This window comes from Peromyscus maniculatus, chromosome 4, assembly GCF_049852395.1.
Source record: "Peromyscus maniculatus bairdii isolate BWxNUB_F1_BW_parent chromosome 4, HU_Pman_BW_mat_3.1, whole genome shotgun sequence".
Classification (NCBI taxonomy): domain Eukaryota; kingdom Metazoa; phylum Chordata; class Mammalia; order Rodentia; family Cricetidae; genus Peromyscus; species Peromyscus maniculatus.
In genome coordinates, this window is record NC_134855.1 from 66,657,188 (window position 1) to 66,680,508 (window position 23,321).

At 34.3% G+C, this 23,321-nt stretch overlaps 2 protein-coding genes across 2 annotated transcripts; both read right to left on the reverse strand.

Annotated features, from left to right (window-relative positions):
• Positions 1 to 701: 701 nt before the first annotated feature.
• Positions 702 to 1,732, reverse strand: LOC102917748 (olfactory receptor 4A5-like). The gene has a single exon (XM_006998187.3). It carries the CDS (start codon positions 1,644 to 1,646, stop codon positions 702 to 704), a length of 945 nt encoding a protein of 314 aa, XP_006998249.2. The 5' UTR covers positions 1,647 to 1,732.
• Positions 1,733 to 8,235: 6,503 nt separating this feature from the next.
• On the reverse strand, positions 8,236 to 13,725 carry LOC102921437 (olfactory receptor 4A5-like). The gene is made up of 2 exons (XM_006998194.2): positions 12,791 to 13,725; positions 8,236 to 8,278 (listed from the first exon to the last, which is right to left on the reverse strand). Exons 1-2 carry the CDS (start codon positions 13,723 to 13,725, stop codon positions 8,236 to 8,238), a joined length of 978 nt encoding a protein of 325 aa, XP_006998256.2.
• Between the last annotated feature and the right edge of the window lie 9,596 nt (positions 13,726 to 23,321).

Consider the following 23,321-nt stretch of genomic DNA (forward strand, 5'->3'; position numbering starts at 1 on the left):
AGGAAAGTGTTTATTTCATCAAACAAATGTAGTCTATCATGAAGGGAAGTGAGGGCATGAACCTGAGGCAAGAGTCTAGAGTTAGTGACTGAAGCAGAGACCATGCAGAAACTTTACTTAGTGGTTTGCTCCCTATTACTTCACCATTTTGCCTTTTTATATGCTATCTACCCAGTCTTGGTACTTCCCACAGTAGACTGGGCCAACGGATACATACACATTTCTGAAAAATTATGTACATTATAAATATGAATTATTTTCTTGATAAATGCTAAACATTTTTCACATTCTCATTAAATAAAGTTAAATTAAATTACAAGTTGTTGTTCATCAAAATAAATGTCAATAGTGACAAAAATTCATAAATAAGAGATATTGTGATATATAAATATAAATTAGTTTATAGTACAGCCAAAAACATCCATCAATAAAATCATAATAGAAGTTCATTATTTAGAAACAGGACAGAAAACAAAAAATTACAGAGGATGACAAGAGTGGAATGCCCAATAAACATGGAGATATGATTATCTTCAGTAACAATAAAGAAAACCAGAATTGCAGTGACCACTAGTCTCGTATGCACTGCATACAAAAATACCTAGCTTCTCACAATGATAAGTATTGGTACAAATGTAGAACATTGGAACTCATACCTCTAAAACCGATTGCTGAATGTTTCTTTATCATTAGTAGCATGTTTAGTGAGGAGAAATTCTTATTATGTCTGTAGTGAACATGTTACTCCATAGCTTTGCCATGGCATTTTTAATCTCAAGGTTTCTCAGAGTGTATATTAAAGGATTCAACATGGGAGTGAAAATTGTATAAAATACAGTAATATATTTATCAATAGGAAAGTTGGAAACAGGTCTAACATACATGAAAATGCAGGGAACAAAGAAGAGGACAACCACCATGACATGGGAGCTGCAAGTGGACAGGGCTTTGCGTCTCCCTTCCTGACTGTGAGTCTTAAGAGAGTTTAGAATGATTCCATAGGAGCCAAGGAGAAGGATAAAGACCACTACAGACATTGCTCCATTATTTCCAACAACAGTGAGGCCAAGGAAGTAGGTGTCAGTGCATGCAAGGCCTAATAATGGGTACATGTCACAAGCAAAGTGGTCAATGACATTGGGTCCACAAAAAGGAATTATATAAACAGAGATAACTTGAAGCAGAGCATGAGCAAATCCTCCAGCCCAGGATGCCAAAAGCAAGAGAATGCAAACCTGTCGATTCATGATGGTCAAATAGTGCAGTGGCTTACAGATGGCCACATAGCGATCATAGGCCATCACCACCAAAATGAAGACCTCAGCACCACCAAATAAGTGCTCCACAAAAAGCTGAACCAGACAAGCTGTGAAAGAGATGGTCTTTTTTTCACAAACTAAGTCTATAAGCAACTTGGGCAAGATGGCAGTAGAATAAACAGCATCCATGAGTGACAGAAAAGCAAGAAAGAAGTACATTGGAGAGTCCAAGGAAGGGCTGGCAATCACTGTTCCCACAATGAGCAGGTTGCCCACCATCGTCACAATGTAGATGAGTAAAAACATGACAAACAATGATTTTTGACCAGCAGGATCCTGAGTGAGACCCAGCAGGATAAACTCTGTAACGTTGTTTTTCTGTCCCATTTATTCTTCCATAAAGTTTGTTTCAGAGATATCCATTCATGAGAACAGAATATGACATTAATTGTGATCAAAACCTACACTTCCATTCCAGCAGAAGGCCTGTCTTCACCAATATCTTCTACATTGGTGAACCTCAGTGGTTCTTCAGTGACCACCTGTTGAGTTCCTCTTGGGGATTGTCCATAGTTCTGCTCTAATAATTTTGTAGATATTAGCATTTCTCTCAAATCCCCGGTTTATTTATATACAGAAAAGCAGAAAGGTGTCTTTCTCATTCATACATTTAAAACTGGTTATTGAAAACACATTACATCACAAAAGATAAAAGAAGTATTACTCCTTTTAAGAATAATGCAAAGTAGTGATGTTAATAAACCCTAGGACTATCAACCAATATACATAGAGTGCTGACTCTTAGTATCTTAGAAGAAAATGTCACAATATGATCTGTGTGGTACCCAAAATAAGAATGGCCCTGAATCCTTCTTTCAATGCTATTATATCATTAACTATATACAGAGGAGGCATGGAATATTTCAAAATACTTCTATTCTTCAAATATCTTTTATTCAATCTCAAAAGTCTTTTTGAACTGTATCAAATAGCTCTAACATTAATTTTCACAGTACCGTCTGTAGCAATTCCTTTATCTGATTCTAATTGTCAAGGTTCTCCAGAGCTACAATTCTGTCCATTTCATCACTGTCTCTCAGATTTCTTAAACACATTTAAAGGGACAATAATTGTCCTACATATTTTTACCTGCAATGAATAACCCACAACTGTCACTGACTACTCTACTAGTTGATGCTTTTGTTTTCAGAACTCTTGTGATAAACTAGGTGATGAAATGGGAGCAATAGAAACTGAAAGACGGATAGTGATGCTTCTTAGGTCCTGAGCTGCTCAAGTAGAAATTCAGTGTCTATTTCCAGATCTCCAAATACAGAATGCTCAGAGAAACATTATAACTAGTGTGGGAAGGCATGGCTATGGATCATTTACTAAACATGTTACAAACATGGCTCCATTTTTACTTTTTAAGTTAAAGAAATTAGACAACATGATTTAAGAGGTTTCCTAGTCTCTTTGTCTCCAGCAACATTTGCTCAAAACTAGCTTTTTTCATGATGTTGTCTTAGTTTTCTTTTTTCACATTTATTTAATCAATCTATAAGCTTATATTTACTATATCAATATTGCTAATTAGTAATAAATGAGATATGATAATTACACTAAACAGTGACTCCAGATTTATTATTCATAATGTACCATGAAATAATCCCAGACACACTTTGAAAAGGAGAGAGAGTAGCACAGTGGTGAATTCTGCAGACTCTGGGTCATGTGCTGGCTGGTGTTACAGTGTCAAGATTACTCACTTACTACCTATACTATCTTACTACAGGGAACTACACTATCTGTATGCTAGGGTGCTTTGTTTGGTTTTGAGTTTTCTTCTTGCTCTGATCACTACTTGTGACATCCAAATGAATGTTATCTATTAGTAATGCTGTTTTTCTGTCACAGTATCAGTTACAAGAAACCTTGAGAATCTCTGTTAATGATTTTTACAAACATACTCCTGAGTAGAAAAAAATAGTCCCTGAGTGCCTCGTGATCAACAGTTAGGACACAGGTTAAGAGGATATTAGAAATTTTGCAGGCTATTACATTTAAGTTCTCACAACAGTTACCTGTGAAGGAATATGTCAATGTGAAACTAGCAAGGGAAAACTCATCTACATGATTTAATAGGGGGTAAGGCCACATGCAGAGTTTTCACTTCCTTCAACTGGCAGCTATGATAAACCTTCTGCACGATTCGAAAACATTTCTATTGTTACCTGATATAGAAGATCTACAGTTGCCGTACTTGAAGCTTCAGACTGATGCAGACACACATATACTAGAGCATAAGCATAGTTCTGTAACTTTCACACCTATTTTCTGTATGTGTTAGCACATTTCTTTCTTTAATCAGCACTGGGTTCCACCAGAACACATTTTCTAGAAGCCAATATAGTTATTATACAACACAGTGAGAACAGTGTCCTTCAGCCACATCATATTTAAACTCGTGTAAACTATACTATAGATTATTAAAGATATTATTCCATAAAAATTAGAAACTATGAATGCTTTCCATTTAAATTGCTGTTAATTATTTTAAGAAAATTTATTAATTAAATAGACATTAATATCTTTTTAAAAACACAGTCCTATATCTGGAAACTTTTTCAACCATAAAGAAAAATGAAGCTACATCCTTTATATGAATACTAATGCAACTGGAAATGATTATATTAAGCAAATTAAGTCCATATCTGAAACACTAACATTCTATATTTTTTAATTATTGATCCCTAATTTTAATACAAATGTAAATTCAGATATGTATAGGTGATATGAAGGTAAATTGAAGCTCTCTTAATAAAGGGTATAAGTGAGGCAGAAGGGTGAAAGAAATGTAAATTGATGGTTATGGAGGAAATAGGCTCAAAGTGCATTATATATTTACTAGAAAATTATCTTATGAAAGTCAGCACAATAAAATTTAACATTTTTAATTTTTAAGTAAAATACTTTATAATATCAACATAACAAATCTAAGTGAATGAGGTACTTCACTATAGATTACTCTTTACATACATACTATCATACTGAATAATTTTAGTTACATGCAAAAGCACATATACAAATGACAGATTGTGTATATATATATATATATATATATATATGTGTGTATATTGTATATGTGTATAGCTCAAAGAGAGAGTAGAGAGTAGCTACTAGATGGATATTTGTTTCCTCCCATGCTAAGCACTAGGAATGATATGCAGTTCTAAATATCTTCATTTAAATGTATTTAAAAATAATTACACATCTTTGTTAATGCATCCTACATAATATGTGCAATAAAATAAAATAAATCCAATACTGTTTTTAATATGTAAAATGATTTTCATTCTTTATTTCAAAAAATAGAAAATGAAATGAATTATTCTATAATAAAAATACTTTGTATATTCTGACTTTGTGTGTGTAATTTTGTTTAATCTTCCTAATTTATATATTTCCTATGGTAATATATGACCTTTAAGACATTGGAAAGGAATATTTAAGTTATGTGTTTTGTTGCTGGCATCATAAACATACACCTTAGGTCTAATTTTTGTTCTGAAAAATAAAGGGTCATTTACTGCATTGATTGATCACAAATTCTTCGTATGCTTATGTTTCTTTGAGAACACATGGTAACTTACAGCTGTTCAGTAAACACAGAAAGATTATCAAGTGACTGCACCCAGTACATTTCCACAAGACTTCCCTTAATCTCAGTCTTTTTGAAAGATATAAGTGTATCCAAGCGAATATCTAAAATCAAGGAACATTTAAATATAACATCAACTTACTGTAAAAGACAGTTGGATTGTCTCATCTTCTGGGGAGATATCTTCCAGAAGAAAACAAAGGATTTGTGTTTATGGAAGTATGTAAAGAGTTAATAGAATAAATGGAATATTAATTTGTCAAACTCCATTATTTTCTACACAAAAATATTGATATCTAAATTAATTATGTAAATTTTTCTCATTTCAGCCTATGAAGTGAGGCACTCAAAAGAGATCTTGCTTTAAAGAGGTTCAATAGCATTGACATCACTCACAAGTATAGTAGTACTTAACATTACAAAGGTAATGGTTTAAATTTTGAAACACTGATGATGAATTCCCATGAGTAAAAGAAGCCTTCCGTCTTTAAATATCTTGAAGTAGAAATTCACTAAGTTCAATTCCTTTCTGTTTAGAAACATGTCCTTTTATGTAGAAGGTCCAAGAAAATTAAAACCATCTACAGACTTTCATAAATAACGATAAGCACTACAAAAACCATAGTATATCAAGGACTAAATATCAAGTGAAAGCATTCTCAACCTTGGCAGTCTTTTGAGTTTTCAAAAGCCTTTAGATCACTTAATTAGGAAATAGTTGTTCCATTTATATTTGCTCTATGGGCACATGTATTTTTGTAGATAAGCTAGTTAAAATATTTGGAACAAATTCAAATGAAGCAATGACTCTTGAACAGGCTTCTGCACTTCTGTAATCCCTGGAGATAAGAGCCTCAGATCTTGCCAACAATGAGTAGCTGTTCCAAAGATGATTTAGAAAACCTATAATGTGAAAAGAAAATTTCCAAGGTGCAATGTATAGGAACTGTGAGTTGCACATCATGATGAATTTACAATAGACAAGTAATAATTAAATCAGGCTGAAATGGCAGCAGCCTTGGTATAGTCAAGGACACCACAGCAAACACAGTCTCAATCAGTTAAAAAAAAAAAAAAAAAAAAAAAAAAAAAAAAAACCTTGAGGTACCGTGGCTGAGAGCTGGACCTTCTTCATCTCTTGGTGCTGAAAATTAGTGTTCTAACTTTGGGAGAAACAAAGCTTTTGGTTAAGGCTTGAATTCGTATGAGATGGAACCATAATGATCTTCATTCTTTTTATCTTATCCTTCAGTTTCTGTCCAATATTAAGCAATTGTTGCTATTAGAAAAACACTGTTATTTCCCTAAAATTGACAGTGTGAAAGACCTTTCAATACAATCTCTTATTTTAGTTTGTCATCAATCCAGTGAGCACATATACTCCAAACAGTTAGAAACATATTGGTTCTTCTGTGCCATAAAGGCCTAGATGTGAGCTACAACAGTTAGGTGATGGACTTATTAAACAATAGCATTTTAAATTTTACAGAACAAATGGATTAGATCCTGTAATGTCAAATGTGTTATTTGCAACATAAAAAACATCTCTAGACTTTGTGCTTTTTAAAAATAATTTTTATTATTTCATTGACAATTTCATAAGTGTGCACAATAGGTTTTGAACAGGTTCTCACCCACTCCATCCCTCTAACTCTTCCTAGGACCCCACCACCACATAAATCTCCCAACTTTACGTCTTATTTATTTATTTATTTATTTATTTATTTTTCATACATCCCACTGTAGTGGGTAGCCATTCCAGCTTTGATCTGGAAGTTCCAACCCCCATTGAGACCTTGGCAACTGTCATGCCTACGAGACAGAGCCAGGGGAGGCACCTGGAGCCCTGAGATCTGGATGGGGCAGTGCTCTCTCTGTTCCAGCGCTCTCTCTGTTCTGGGACCCTGAACAGTGGACCGAGCAGAGCTCCAGAGAACACCGCTGGACTGCAATACACCTTCCCCAGACCCCGCGACCTACCTATCCCTTCATTTGTAAGTTACGCCATTAAATAAATATCCTTTTAACTATGTGGAGTGGCCTTAATAATTTCACCAATATCTGGCACCCAACATGGGGCAAATTCCAAAGGCCTAGGCCACTCCCACCCTCTCCTCCCTAGCTGGCGGGTACCTAAACCCACCTACAAAGTTCCATATAACCAGGGAACGCCTACAAGGTTCCATTCCCAAAAAAGGGAACAGCTAATCAGGTCTCAGTTCCCTAGCTTAGCCCCGAGACCAGTGAAAGAGGCACTTCACTGTTCCCTGAGTGCTGGCTCCGGTTTCTGCCATCTAGACTCCAGCCAAGATAGCCAGCAGGTCCTGCTTTGGAGCTGTACCAACACCACCTGCTGGCTAAAAAGTGCTACTACATGCCACAAAACCAGAAAAGGTAAGCATATTGTTTCAAGTAAAGGTACTTGATAATTTTACACCCTAAAATTGACTAACAAATTTTGAGTAATTCTTGTAATATGGCCGACAACATTACCTCACAAGAATTTAAAAACCTTTTTGCCTGTATGATAAATGACATCTTCCTGGAAATATACGACATTCCTAAGGCATATCTGGCCTGTACCATTTTGGCATTCATTGTAATAATTCACACAGTGTTCAAACACTGGTTTAATAACAAGAACAAAGATGAGTCGTTATTGGGACTGATACAGGCTTTAAAAGATAACAATGAAGGCTTACAAAAAAAGATTCCTTCTCTGGAATCTGCTTTAAAAGATAGCAATAAAGGCTTACAAAAAAAGATTCTCTCTCTGGAATCTGCTGATCAAGATTTACAAAACAGGCTTAAACCAAAAATTGATCTTATTGATAATAAATGTAAATATTTAATGAACAGAACAGTAACTCTCCAGACACTATATAAGAAAAAAAGATTATCATTAATTGATAAGATAAAGTCCACTAGGACCACCACTCTACCTCCTACCCACCATTCCATTTGCTTTTGAATGATGATTTTGCAAACCTGCTATTTAATTAAAAATGGTTTTCATAACTAAGATTTTCTGGTGGAGTCCTTAGTAGAGTTTAACTATAGGAATATTACATCTACAAACAGGAATATTTTAATTTTTTATTTAAAAATAACTTTAGATTTGTATAAGCATAAATTTTCACTCAGTAATTTATTCTATTTAATTTCAGACTCCCTATTGTTCAGCTTTATTATAAATAATGTATTATAGAGCTTTTATTACCAAAAAGAACCTGTTACTGATAACACAAAAGTTAGTTCATATTTCAGTTATAATTACTATAAATATGTTGAAGAAATAGAGGCACAACATCACATTTAAGAAGACTCCTTGCTCCACAGATCATATGAACAACAGCTAAATCCCTCCATGTTGAGGGTGATTCAGTTGTGTGCAACCTAACTTGGCTCTTCTTTGATAAAGCTTCTCCAGGATGCCAACTATTCCTGAGGTTCTCAGAGTGTAGATTAAAGGATTCTTCAAAGGAGTTATGACCAGTTAAAATAAACCCAAATCCTTGTTAGTTGGGGAGATTTATAAGTAGATTTTGAATGCCTGAACAAAATAAAATAGGGAATATCTTCCAAATGATGATCCTTATTATTCAATTTTAACTAATACATCAACATAATGAGGAGATATGTTGTAAATATTGGGTATAAATTATTGGAAACAAAAACATTTATGTCAGATGGTATCATTTTATCTAGCAAATCCAAGTAATTAATAAAAATTTCATCACATTGTATAAAGATTCCTGATGAAGTATCAGAATTCATGATTTAAATTACTTACATATTTGTCACAATCACTAGAAAATGCAGGATAGAAAGCATTTTAAAAGTATAATTAAAATAACACAAATTATACAAACTCAAAGAAAAAATCTGAAACTTCTGATTGATAAAAATAAACTAAAATGACAACAAAACTATTGATGGTTTCTAGGACCTGCAAAAGATAGCTTTTCCTGTTCTCCAAAGGAAAGATTTGCTGAGATCAAGAAATCAGCTCTTCTCTAAACTACCTACATAGTTAGCACACCACTAGTCAAAGCTACTCCTATTCTGGAAATGTTGTTAGAATCAGATTATGCTGTGGGATGTTCTGTATGCCCTGAATGTGTTGCTCTGATTGGTTAATAAATAAAGTGCTGATTGGCCAGTAGTCAGGTAGGAAATATAGGCTGGACAAAGAGGGAGGAGAATTCTGGGAACAGGAAGGCTGATGGGGAGACTCCACCCTGCCATCCAGGGAGAAACATGCAAAGGCAACAGGCAAAGCCATGGAACATGTGGCAAATTATAGATTAATAGAAATGAGTTAATTTAAGATGTAAGAATTAGATAGCAAGGAGCCTGCCATGTCCATACAGTTTATAAGTAATATAAGCATCTGAGTGATTACTTTATAAATGGACTGCAGGACATGGCAGGACCAGGACAGAAACTCTCCAGCTACAAGAATAGTTAATAGGATGTATTTTTATTACTTTTCAAAACCTACTTCACTGAGTATAAAATTAGGAAAAAGAACCATTCATCAAATAAAATTGTCTGGAAAGATATCCAAAAGAACATGAATGTAAAATATAAAGGGCATGGTATGTCATCAAACTAGAAAATATTTTTAGAGCAACCAAAGGTGACAATTATTAAAATAATAAAAAAAAACAGGGTTTATAAGTCATATCAAGTAGATTGTGAATTTCTCACCACAGAAATAAATACTATGAGTAAAAACAAAATGAACATTAAGTCAATTTACAGCATTAATGCTTAAACAACTCAAAACGTAAGTAGATTGTAGATTGTAAGTATCTAAATTAATCTAGAAAAATATTTACAGAGAATTATTTCAAACTAAAGTTTAATTGAATGAGGATTTTTTGTTAATTAAAATAAATGAAAGTAGTGTAGAAAAACTATGAATAGAAGAGATTTTTAATATACATGGCAATATAGAATTAGTTGAAAAGAAAACCTAAAGAATTCCACTGAAACAATTATATTTAAAAAAAAAACATTTAGGATGAAGAACATCACATTTGTCCTAAATGGAATATTTCCATCTAATGCTTTCTCCTTCAAGGCATGAAGACTTTTGCAGAAAAGGAGGTGGAAAGATTGCCAAAGACAGAGGTGGTAGATAACTTGAAGGAACTCTGTTTTTCAGACACTTTTGCATGTATGGAATCATAGAGACTGTGACAGAATGCACACTACCTGTACAGATTCAAGCCACACAAAATCACAGTTCTGAAAAGAGAAAGAAGAAACAAAGCTCCATATCTAACCAAGAAGCCATCTATAATTAACACCTGCTGGGAGAGGGAAGAAAAATATTTTTCAATGGACTATTAGGTATATCAACCATACTCCAGCACAGGTCTCATGTCCAAGAGTAGTTGACCAACTTAAAATGAATTCCATGGGTTTAGTTTGGTTTGGTTTGTTATGTGTGTGAGGCATGGTTCATTTTGTTTGGTTTGGAACTTTTATCTTGTTGAGTTTCTGTTTGTTTATTTTGATGGGGTTTTTTATGTTTGGTTTTATGAGGGTTGAGAGTGAAACACAGAAAAAGATATAGAGGAAAGGAGATAGAAAGAGACAACATGAAGTTGGTTGAGATTTGAAGGAAGAAGAACCTGGAAAGCGATGAGAGTAAAAAAATTAATAAATTATATTGTATGAAAAAATTGAAAGAAAATTATTTATTCAAAGTGTGACATAAACTAAAATAGGCAATTCATCAAAAATAGTCAACATGTAGAAGATTGCAAATAGATCCATATCTATTGCGATATACAAAATTTGAGTAAAAGTGGATCAAAAACCTCAACATAAATCCAGTTACACTGAACCTGATAGATGAGAAAGTAGGAAGCAGCCTTGAATGGATTGTCATATGAAACAACTTGATGAATAGAACACCAGTAGCACACACACTGACATCAACAATTAATAAATGGGACCTCCTGAAACTGAAAATCTTCTGTAAGGCAAAGAACACAGTAAGAAAAAGAACAGCCTACAGAATGGGAAAATATCTTCAACAGCCCCACATATGACAGAGGGCTAATCTTCAAAACATATAAAGAACACAGAAAATTAGACATCAAAATACCAAGCAATTCAATTAAAAATTAGGCTACAGATCTAAAAGAGAATTCTCAACAGAAGAATCTCGAATGGCTGAAAGACATTTAAGGAATTGCTTAACATTCTCAGTCATCAGGGAAGTCCAAATCAAAATGACCTTGAGAAACCATATTATACCTGGCAGAATGGCTAAGATCAAAAACATTGATGACAGGTTATGTTGGAGAGGATATGGAGCAAGGGGAACACTCCTTTACTGTTGGTGGTAGTGCAAATTTGTACAACCACTTTGGAAATCAGTATGGCTATTTCTCAGAAAATTGGGAATTAATCTACCTCAAGACCCAATGATATCACTCTTGGGTATATACCTATGGCATGCTCAATCATACCATAAGGACACTTGCTCAGCCATGTTCATAGTAGCATTATTTGTAATAGCCAGAACCTAGAGACAACCTAGATGCCCATCAACCAAAGAATGAATAAAGAAAATGTGGTACATATAAACAATGATAAAAAACAATGACATCATGAAATTTGCAGACAAATGGGTGGAACTAAAAAATATCATCCTGAATGAGGTAACCCAGACTCAGAAAGACATACATGCTATGTTCTCACTCATAAGTAGATATTAGATGTAAAGCAAATGATAACCAGACTACAACACACAGCTTCAGAGAAGCAAAGTAACAAGGAAGACCCTAAGAGGGATGCATGGATTGCCTTGGGTAGGGGAAATAGATGAGATCTCCTAAGTAAACTGGGGACAATAGAGAGTAGAGGACGAAGGGTAAGAACATAAAGAAACAGAATGGTCAAGCCGAAACAGGCACAGAGTGGGAGAGCAGTGAAAGAGATATCTTGCTAGAGGGAGACATCATGGGGATAAGGAGAAACCTGGTGCTAGGGTAGTTTCCCAGAATCCACAAGGATGACACCCATGTAGACTAATAACAGTAGTGGAGACAGTGCCTGAGTTGGATCATAGAGCCATCATCTAGTAACTGATGGAAGTACATGCAGAGATCCACAAGCAAGCACTAGGCAAAGCTCCAAGAGTCCAGTTGAAGGGAGAAAGATCCTGAGTCAGGAACATCAAGATCATAATGGAGAAATCTACGGAGATAAATGAACCAGGCTAGTCGAAACTCATGAACTAGGAACCAACAGCTGTGGAGCCTGTATGGGATTAGACTAGACCCACTGCATAAACAAGAGGGTTGTGTAGCTTGGACAGTTTAAGGGGGCCCTGGCAGTGGGGTCAAGATCTATCCCTGGTTCATGAGCAGGCTTTTTGGAACCCTTACCTATAGTGGGACACATTGTACAGCCTTGATGCAGGGGGGCGGTTGAAGCCACCTCAACTGAATGTACCAGACTCTGCTGACTCCCCATGGGAGGCCATACCTTCTCAAAGGAGGGGATGGAGGATAGGTTGGTGGGAGAAGGTTGTGGGGGAGTGGGAGGATGCATGTGAGGGATATTTGTTGTTGGTATGTAAAACAAATAAAAATTTTTAATAAGGAAAAGAAAATTATTTATTGAAAATATGACATAAACTGAAACATGAAATTCATCAAAATTAGTTTAAAATGATAGCTAAAAATAAATAATACTATAAACAACACCACTAATTATAAAAAATTGGAACAAAAATATTTATAAATTGCATTCACAATAAAAGTAGTTTCAGAATATAAGGGACTAGTGTGAATGTTCAAGATGGAATTTATTCATGACTGGTGCCTAGTGCTTAGTAATATAAGAAAGTCTTATTCTATTGGGACTTAATACTTTTTGCAGGAGCTTTTCTATAGAATTTTTCATCTCTGAATTTCTCAATGTATATATTAAAGGATTCAACATGGGAGTAACAATAGTATAAAATACAGTAATGGCTTTATCAATAGGAAAACTAGAAACCGGTCTAACATACATGAAAATACAGGGAACAAAAAAGAGGAAAACCACAGTGATATGGGAGCTGCAGGTGAAAAGAGCTTTACGCCTCCCTTCCTGACTGTGATTCTTGAGAGATCTTAGGATGATTCCATAGGAGAGTAGGAGGAGGATGAAGATCACTATACACATGGCCCCATTGTTGACAGTGGCAGAAAGGCCAATGAAGTAGGTATCAGTGCATGCAAGTAGCAATAGTGGATAGATGTCACAGCCAAAGTGGTCAATGATATTAGGACCACAGAAAGGAAGTTTATACACAGCAAGAACTTGAAATAAAGCATGTACAAAACCTCCTGCCCAAGCCATCACTAATAAAAGGATACATACCCGTCGATTCATGATAATCAAATAATGCAGGGGCTTACAGATGGCCACATAACGATCATAGGCCATTGCCACCAGAATGACAATATCAACACCACCAAATAAATGCTCTATAAAGAGCTGGCCGATGCATGCTGTGAAGGAGATGGTCTTCTTATCACGGAGCAAGTCTACAATCAACTTGGGTGAAATGGCAGTGGAATAAACAGCATCCATGAGTGACAGAGAGGCAAGGAAGAAGTACATTGGGGAGCCCAAGGAGGGGCTGACAATCACTGTCCCCACTATGAGCAGATTCCCCACCATTGTCACAATGTAGATGAGTAAAAACATAACAAATAATGCTTTTTGCCCAGCAGGATCCTGAGTGAAGCCCAGCAGAATAAATTCGGTGACATTGTTGTTCTGGCCCATTTATTCTTCTATCAGGCTTGTTTCAGAAGAGGAGCACAGAAGAACAGGGCCTGCCACAAGCGTGAACAAGACCATGATCCATTCTGTCAAGATGTTTCACATGCTGTCTTCTACAGTAGTTAACCAGTACTAGGCATTTAGTAAATATCTGTTGAGCTTCCCCTTGAAACAAGCTCCATCACTTTCTCCTAATAAATTTAATTACTAGGCTTATCTCAATATCACTGAATCTCTAGACAGAAATACAGACAGAGGTATCTCTGTGACCCATACCTTTAAAAGTGGTTATTTAAAGCACATTACGCTTTGAGATTGATAGCAGCAAATGAACAGAGGAAAGGTTTTTCCTTCAAGAAACTTGAAAAATGATTGTGACATTAAACTCAATTATATCAACTAATAAAGAGCAAGACTTTGAGCTGGTAATAACTGTGGGTAGTATTTTAAAATATGAACTTGTGTAATGCCCACAAAAACACTAATCCTCAAGAATCTGTGCCACTACTATTAAATTACACTATGAGGCATACATTCCACCTCACTAGATAATTTTAGTCATCATATACATATCACTTACTCTTAAAAAAAAGTAGATTTTGAACTGCACCAAATGCCTCCAATATTATTGAGCACACAATTACTTCATATTACTCATGATATTTTATTAGTTACAGTTCTATGTGATGCTTGTTTATACTAATTAATAACCCAATTACAACCATCAGTAGGTTTTACACAAGTATTTTTACTTTACCTAAACTAACCCATTGCTCTTACCATATCCTGCATCAGCAGACAGTAGACTTTTTCTAGAACTCTCAGGGAAATCTAAGCAAAGAGATAGAGGGAAATAGAAATACAAAGGAGAGAATAAATACTAGTTGAAGCATGGTTTTTATCTTAATACATTCTAGCTGCTGAGGAACCTAACAAAGGAATTCACTGTCTGGATCCTCAAAAGCAGAACACTCAAAGAAAATTCATAGTCAAAATTCATAGGTGTTGGTTGTATTCATTGTCTAAACATAAGTACAAACACATCTCTGTTTGCATTCTGAAAATCAAGGGGGATTGAACAATATTTCACAGTCTCCCAGTCTCTAATGGTCTACAGCACTGTCACTATTGACCCCCTCCCTTCCTCCTGTGCTGTCATTGTTTTTCCTTTTTTCACATTTTCGCAATAGTTCCAAGTTTACCACAGCTTCCTGAATGATACTAATAATGCAAAATTGAATTTAATAACTACTATAACCAAATAATATCCCTAATCTTACTGTACATGGTATAGCAAGAAAAAATGTGAGAAATGTAGCTAGAGTTTTCCTGCCTGGCCCATGGTCAGGACAAATCTCTCTCACCCGCCAGCCAGTGCCGCAGCCTCTCAGACCCAACCAAGTAAACCCACAGAAACTTATATTGCTTATAAACTATATGGCCATGGCAGGCTTCTTGTTATCTAGTTCTTTTATCTTAAATTAACCCATTTCTATAAATCTATACTTTCCCACGTGGCTCGTGACTTACCGGTACCTTACATCTTGCTTGTCATGGCGGTGGCTGGCAGCATCTCTCTTTCTCAGCCTTTCACTTTCCAGAATTCTCTTCTCTGTTTGTCCAGCCTGTACTTCCTGCCTGGCTACTGGCCAATCAGTGTTTTATTTATACAAAGCAATATCCACAGCAGAGAAATACTTGTTCAGGAAAAGAGCAGTGATGAAAGCTGTGGACCCTGCAGCCACGCACCTGGCTACAGCATGAAGATTATTTCTGTTGTAAACTCCTGATCTTGACTATCTTAGTAAGTCTCCCTCTGCCTCTGTTGCACCATTTGTACCACAGGGACTTCCATAATATCCCTCTCCTAGAGTGGTCTGTTGGTGTTCTTATGAAATGTCTAACCACTGCCCACTCAGCACATCAGACATCTCAATGGAGGCTATGATCACTGTTCTTGGATGTTTCCCTGTAAGTATTCACTGACAATAAGTCATGAGAATTTCTGTCTGTTAACAGGAATGTTGACATATTCTGGGTTAGAAAAAAAACAGAATATGTGTGCCTCATGAACCACTTTCTAGACTTGAATTAAACTCATATATTCAATTCTTAGGAAATATATATATATATATATATATATATTCATTTTTACATGTAAAATATTATCAATATTTACCAGTGAAGATATATATTTGGACTAATTCTCAGAAGCAAGATGACATTTGCATGAACTTGTCATCAAGAAGGATATGTGCAGAGTCAGAGCAGCTGTAGAAGCAGTTGGGATGCAACTTACACTAATGTCTCATTCACATATATGCTTCCATTTGAGTCAGAACATCTATCAGCATCATTCCTGAAGTTCCCAACTGCCATAGAACATAGGAATATTGTATCACTTATGCCCAATTCTGTCTTCTACATTTTACTTCTACACAGTTCAGTTGTGTTCAGTATTGATATGCATTGGTTTTCAACAGGCCAAACATTCTAGGGTCTTATGTGATTATTTATGTAATAGGGAAAAAACAGAGTATAATAGCTACATCATACTAGACCTATATATAATATACATTATCAAAGGGTCAATTCTATAAATACTGAAGTATAGTATGACTGCTTTCATTTTGAACTACTGCTAACACACTTCTTGAAAAATAATAGTATTATCCATTATTAAAAACATGTCTTGCCTTGGAGGAGAAGGGGATGGGAGCAGGATGGCGGGGGGGAAGACTTGTGAGTGAGACGAGAGAGGGGAGGGAGATCTGAGGTTGGTATGTAAATTGAATAGAAAATTTCTTAATAAAAAATAAAATTAAATTAACTCTTTTTAAAAAATAGTCTTATATTTTTAAAAATACTTTGCCTAGCACTGAAATTTTATCACACAAAAGAGGAGTGAAATTATGTCACTGGACAAAACACAGATACAAGTGGAAATAAGCATATTAGTCAACTTACCTCAGTATCAGAAGGAACAAAACTACATTCCCTCTCATTAATGAGTTTTAGATTTCAGTAGATACATAAAATCATATACTCACAGAAGACATGAGGGAAATGATCCAGTTTTAATACCATGTACAGTACTACACAATACCAAACCAAAAAATGTCTGTGGTAGAAGGGGAGGCATTCCTCTGTGTTTCTCTATTTACATATACTAACATATGTATTGGACATTTTTAAGATATTCATGAAATACAGCATCAAGCAACTGAAATATAGGTATTTGAACTTGTACAACTTAAGCATGTGTGAGGATACCAAATTTTAATCACCATGTTTAAAATATCTAAAATGATTATGCATCCTTTTTAACAAAGCACATGAAACACAATATCCCATAAAATAAATATAATAAATCACTGTCATTTATAAAATGTAAATTTTTCACTTGCTGCTTGGCCAAATAGAACATAATGGTGCAACCTCCCCCAATAAAATAAATAGTCTGTAACACTGATAGCAAATAGACTTATATTTTATGATAAATTTCCATTTTTAGCATTTTAGTTTTCTTAATTTACATACTTCCTGTGAGACCACATAACAGAAAATATCAGCTGTACTTCATTATATCACAGAGGTCTTTAGCTAGCATTCCTTTTTTGTGGTCTTGTGTACTTACAACATGGTTCTTACTTTTGTTCCAGAAAAATCAAAGGTTCTTTTGCTGGTAGGGCTTTATTTATTTCATGTACCTATGTGAAGTCATGGAACACATGAAAAAAATATATGTTCAATAGACAACAAAAGAGTACCAAGAGACTGTAGAAAACACATTTCCACAAAGTTTTCTATTATCTAAGTCTTTCAGAGAAATGTCAGAATATAAGTTAAAATTTAAACAGAAAATATTTAAATTAAATGTCAAACTTACTCCAAAAAAGTAGGTTGATATTGTTACATTCTAAAACAATTTCTTCATAAAAGTACAAAGATGTATTATTTATCTGTGTATAAAATTCCATCTAACAATTAGAAATTATTAACAATCTTTATATGGTCATGTTAATTAAAAATTCACAGACTTAATTAATCTTACAATTAATTATATGCATTTTTCTCTTTTAGTCAATTGTACTAAAGGTATCCAAAAGGTTTTGACTTTAGTGAAGTTCAGCAGCATCCTCGTGTCTCACAAATAAGCCAGATATTCAACATTTCAATTCAGTGGTTTAAATTACTGAAGCATCCATTAATAGTGAAAGTTTCTCATAACTACAACCAGAAGCTTTCAGTCTCTATCACTCACACTCTCTATAAAATCCTTTCCTTTTTTGTTGTAATCATTTCCCTGTATGTAGAAGACTTCAGGAAATTAAACCATCCATAGACTGTCGTAATGATGAATAAAGCACAAGGATAGGATACATCAAGGGGTAAATACCAGAGGCTTCCTGAGTCATTTGATCAGGAAAACATTTCTTCCATTTATATTCACAATACTGTCTACGACTTTTGTACCCTCAGTATTTAAGTAGATAAGATTGTTAAAATATTTGAAACAAGTTCAAATGAGATCATCTCTTTTGAACAGATTTCTTTTTTTCAATAATCCCTAGAGGTAAAAGCCTGGAATCTTGCCAAGAATGAGTAGCTAACAGCCAAATTGATTTGAAAAATCTATAATAAGAAAAAAATTTTCCAGGTATATCTATCAAGAGACTATGAGCTAATGTTGAAATATGAAATGTTGAAGCAAGCCATCTGCATGGCTTAACAGTGGTTAAGGACACGTGCAAAATCTTCACTTCCTTATGAAGTCAGCTATGGTGTTTCATCTATGTAATTCAAGCACATCATCTAGACTGTTGATTAATAATGACAACAGTTATAATCTTGTTGTCATAAGTAGCAGGATTTTGGTTTTAATTTAATGGCTAAATAGTATCCTGTGGTGTACATATGCCAAAGTTTTTAATAAATTCATCATTTAACAGACAAGTTGTTGCCATTTCTTGGCTGCTATGAAAAGTGCTGAGACAAACAAAGGGATGCTCATGTTGTTTTTACATAATGATTTCAATTCCTTTGGTAATGCACAGATCCCACATTTTTATACAAATATCAAATTGTATGTGCATAGGTGGTATGAATGTAAAACTGAGACTCTCTGAATAAAAGATATATGTGAGAGGCAGTGGGGTGAGAGCAATGTAAATTTATGATTATGGAGGGAATAAGCTCCAAGTGCATTATATACTTACTAGAAAATGATCTTATAAGAGTCAGCACAATAAAATTTAACATTTTTAATTTCTTTTTCTTTCTTTTGTAAGGTTTACTTGTTTAAAGTTTTTTTTCCAATTTTCATACTAACCACTGTTTCCCCTCCTACCCCTTCTCCCACTCTCCTCCCACTTCCCCCATCCCACCCCCACCTACTCCTCATAATCAAGATACTTTACAATATCAACATAACAAATCTAAGTGAATGAGGTACTTCACTATGGATTACTCTTTAAATACATACTATCATACTCAATAATTTTAGCTACATGCAAAGGCACACATCCAAATGACAGATGTATGTGTGCTTTGTATGTAGCTAAAAGAGGGTAGAGAGTAGCTACTTGATGGATATTTGTTTCACCACATAGTAAGCACTTGAATGATATGCAGTTCTAAATATCTTCATTTAAATGTATATAAAAATAATTACACACCTATGTCAATACATCCACATAATATGTGCAATAAAATAAAATAATAAATCCATTATTGATTTTTAATACATAAAATATATTTTCACTTGTTATTTTTAAAATAGAAAATCAAATCAGTCAATAATAAAAAATACTGTGTGTATTATGATTTTGTATGTACGGTTTAGTTGATTTTTGTTTAATCTTCCTAATTTATATATTTCCTATGGGAATGCATGACCTTTAAGACACTAGGAAAGGAATATTTAAATTATGCATTTTGTTGCTGACATCATAAGCATATATCTTAGGTCTAATTTTTGTTCTGGAAAATGAAGGGTCTTTTACTGTATTGATTACAATTTTTTCATGTGCATGTGTTCCTTTGAGAATAAATGGTGACTTACAGCTGTTCAGTAAACACAGAAAGACTATCAAGTGACTGTACCCAGTACATTTTCACAAGATTTCCCTTTATCTCAGACTTTTTCAGAAGTGTAAGTGTATCCAAGTGAATATCTAAAATCAAGTAATATTTAAATATAACATCAACTTACTGTAAAAGACAGTTGGATTGTCTCATCTTCTGGGAAAATATATTCAAAAAAAGAATCTGTGTTTATTCAAGTATGTAAACAGTTAATAGAAGAAAGGGAAATTAATTTGTCCAACTTCAATATTTACTGATGCAAAAAGTTGATCTCCAAATTAATCAAGAGACTTTTTCTATTTTTAGTCCACTGAAGTGAAGCACTCCAAAGAGGCCTTGCTTTGAGGAGATATGATCAGATTGACATCCCTCATAAATATAGTAGCATCTAATAATACAGAGGTAACTGTTTAAATTTGAAACACTGATGATGAAGAATTTCAATGAGTAAAATAAATTCTCTATCTTTAAAGATCTTGAAATAGAATCTCACTAAGACCCCTTTCTGCCTGTTTAGAAACATGTCCTTGTATGTAGAAGGTCCAGGAAAATTGAAACATTCCACAAATTTTCATATTCAAAGATAAATACTTTAGAAAACTGTATCTATCAAGGACTAAATATCAAATGAAAGCATGCTTCAGCCTGGTAGTCTTTGAGTTCTCAAAGGCCTCTAGATCATTTAATTAGGAAACTAGTTCTTCCATTTATATTAACTGTGTGAGCACATCTATTTTAGTAGATAAGCTAATTAGACTATTTGGAACAAATTTAAATTAAGCAATTTTTCTTTAACAGGCTTCTTCACTCTGTAATCCCCAGAGGTAAGAGCCTCAGATCTTGCCAACAATGAGACTTAACTCCCAAGATGATTTGGAAAATCTATAATGTGAAAAGAAAATGTCCAAAGTATAATGTATAGGAACTATGAGTTGCACATCATGATGCATTTGTATAAGGCAAGTAATGATTAAACCAACATGAAATAGCAGCAGCCTTGGTCCCTGTAGTGAAGGACACTACTACAAAGTGCAATCTCCATCAGTCCAAAAAGTGTTGAGCTACAGAGGCTGAGGTCAAGGTCTTTCAGCTCTCAAAAATCGGTGCTAATAATTGGTGTATTAACTTTTGGAGAAACAAAGCTATTGATTGAGGCTTGCATGTGTATGAGATGGAACCATAATGATCCTCATTCCTTTTGTCTTATTCTTACTTTCCCTCCAATATTAAGCAATTGTTTCTATTAGGAAAAAAATGTTAATGATTTCCTCAAACTGACAGTGTTCAAGAGCTTCCAGCCTAATTTCTTCTTTTGGCTGTCATCAACATAGTGAGCACATATGCTTCAGACATTTAGATACATATTGGTTCTTCTGTGTCACAAAGGCTTAGATATGAGCTACAACTGATAGGTGATGGAATTACTCAACAATAGCATTTTAAATTTTATGAAACAAATGGATTAATTTTTGTAATATCAAATGTATTATTTGCAATATGAAGAGCATCTGTACTATTTGTGCTTTTTAAAAATAAATTTTAAATCTTAAAAATATTTTAAATATTTAATTATTTAATACTTATTATTTAATAAATAGTTTTATATTTTGATGACTTTAATATTTTTTGAGAATTTCATACATGCATACAATATATTATGACCATGTTCACTCCCATTCCATCCCTCCAACTTGTCCTAGGACCCAATCACCACATAATCCTCATGTCTTATTTATTTACTTTTTTATTTGTTTGTTTTTCATACATCCAACTGTATTCAACTAGACAGTCTAAATGAGCATTAGTGTAGGGCCTTCCAGTGCAGTGTTAGTAACCTACCAGGAGCCACACACTGAAGAAAACTTCCTCTCACCCAGAAACTATTAACTGCCAATAGCTCCTCAGCTAGGGAAAAGACCTGTGAAGCCCTTGCCAATACATGGTGGACACTAACTGACTTGATGTTGTGCAGGCAACCACAGCTGATATGGGTGCATGAATGCAATCACCCTGTCATATTGAGAAGATAGTGTTTGCCTTCCCAAATTTCTGACTTTTGCAATCTTTCTGCTTCTAAAGAATCAAACTGAATTTTTTTCTTATGTGTGGCAGGAAGTCAGTGGATATGACAAAAACTCATTAGAGCCCCTCTCACCTATGTGGGAGAACTTGGCTGTTTCTAATTAGTTATATTATTTCTATAAAAGGTGTGATGTAAAAATGCTGTTAACATAATTAAAATAACAGAACTGTGAATGGCAGGTATGAAAAAGAGAGTTGAATTAATAACTGAGTACTGAAACACTCTATTTGGTAGTCCTGCTTCATATGTGGTAGGTATTAGTTCTAAAATGTCGGCATTTTGTAGTTTTATGGATTGCTTTCTTTCATAACCAGAAAACACGGTTTCACTTCAGTCCCCATTTTTCTGTCTTTTGCAATCTTTCTACTTCCCTACCCCTTCAATGATGGCCCCTGGGACATAAGAGTAATTATATAGATTTCTTATCTCAACAACATGCAATTTGTTAATTAACTTGATATATGTCTAAGATGTTATCCTTCCCCATACTCTGACCAACACTGCTTCCATCCTCCATTCCATTTCTTTTTGAATGATAATTTTGCAAACCAGTCACTTAATTGAAAATGGTTTTCATAACTAAGATTTTCTGGTGGAGTCTTTAGTATACAGTTTAGGTATAGGATCATGTCATCTGCAAAAAGGGATAGTTTGACTTTTTAATATAAAAAAGAAAAATAACATTAGATTTCTATAAGCATAAAATTTTCACTCAATAATTCATTCCATATAATTTTCTGACTCCCTATTGTTGAGGGTTTTTTATATAAATAATATATCAAAGAACTTGTATTACTACAAATATCCTATTACTGATAACCTGAAACATCAATTCATATTTCAGTTTTAATTACTGTAAATATGTTGAAGAAAGAGCACCATAGCATTATATTTAAGAAAACTTCTTGCTCCATAGATCATATGATCAACAGGTAATTCCCTCCATGTTGAGGGGGATTCAATTGTGTGCAACCTAACATGGCTCTTCTTTGATAAAGTTTATCCAGGATACCAGCCATTACTGAGGTTCTCGGAGTGTAAATTAAAGGATTCTGCAAGAGGGTTGTGGCCAGTTAAAGTAAAACCAAAACCTTGCTAGTGGGGGAGATTTATAAATAGATTTTGAATGCCTAAATGAAATAAACTAGAGAGTATCTTCCAAATGATGATCCTTATTATTCAATTTAACTAGTACATCAGCATAATGAGGAGATATGTTGTGAATATTGGATAGAAATTGTTGGAAACAAAAATACTTATTTCAGTGTGGTATCATTTTTGTCTAGCAAATCCAAGGAATTAACAAAAATTTCATCACATTGGATAAAGATTCCTGATAAGGTATAAGAATTCATAGTTTATACAATCCCTCCTCTCTTTCGCTAAAGGTATGTTTGTGGACTTTGGGGGACCTCTCTAGCACTTTGCT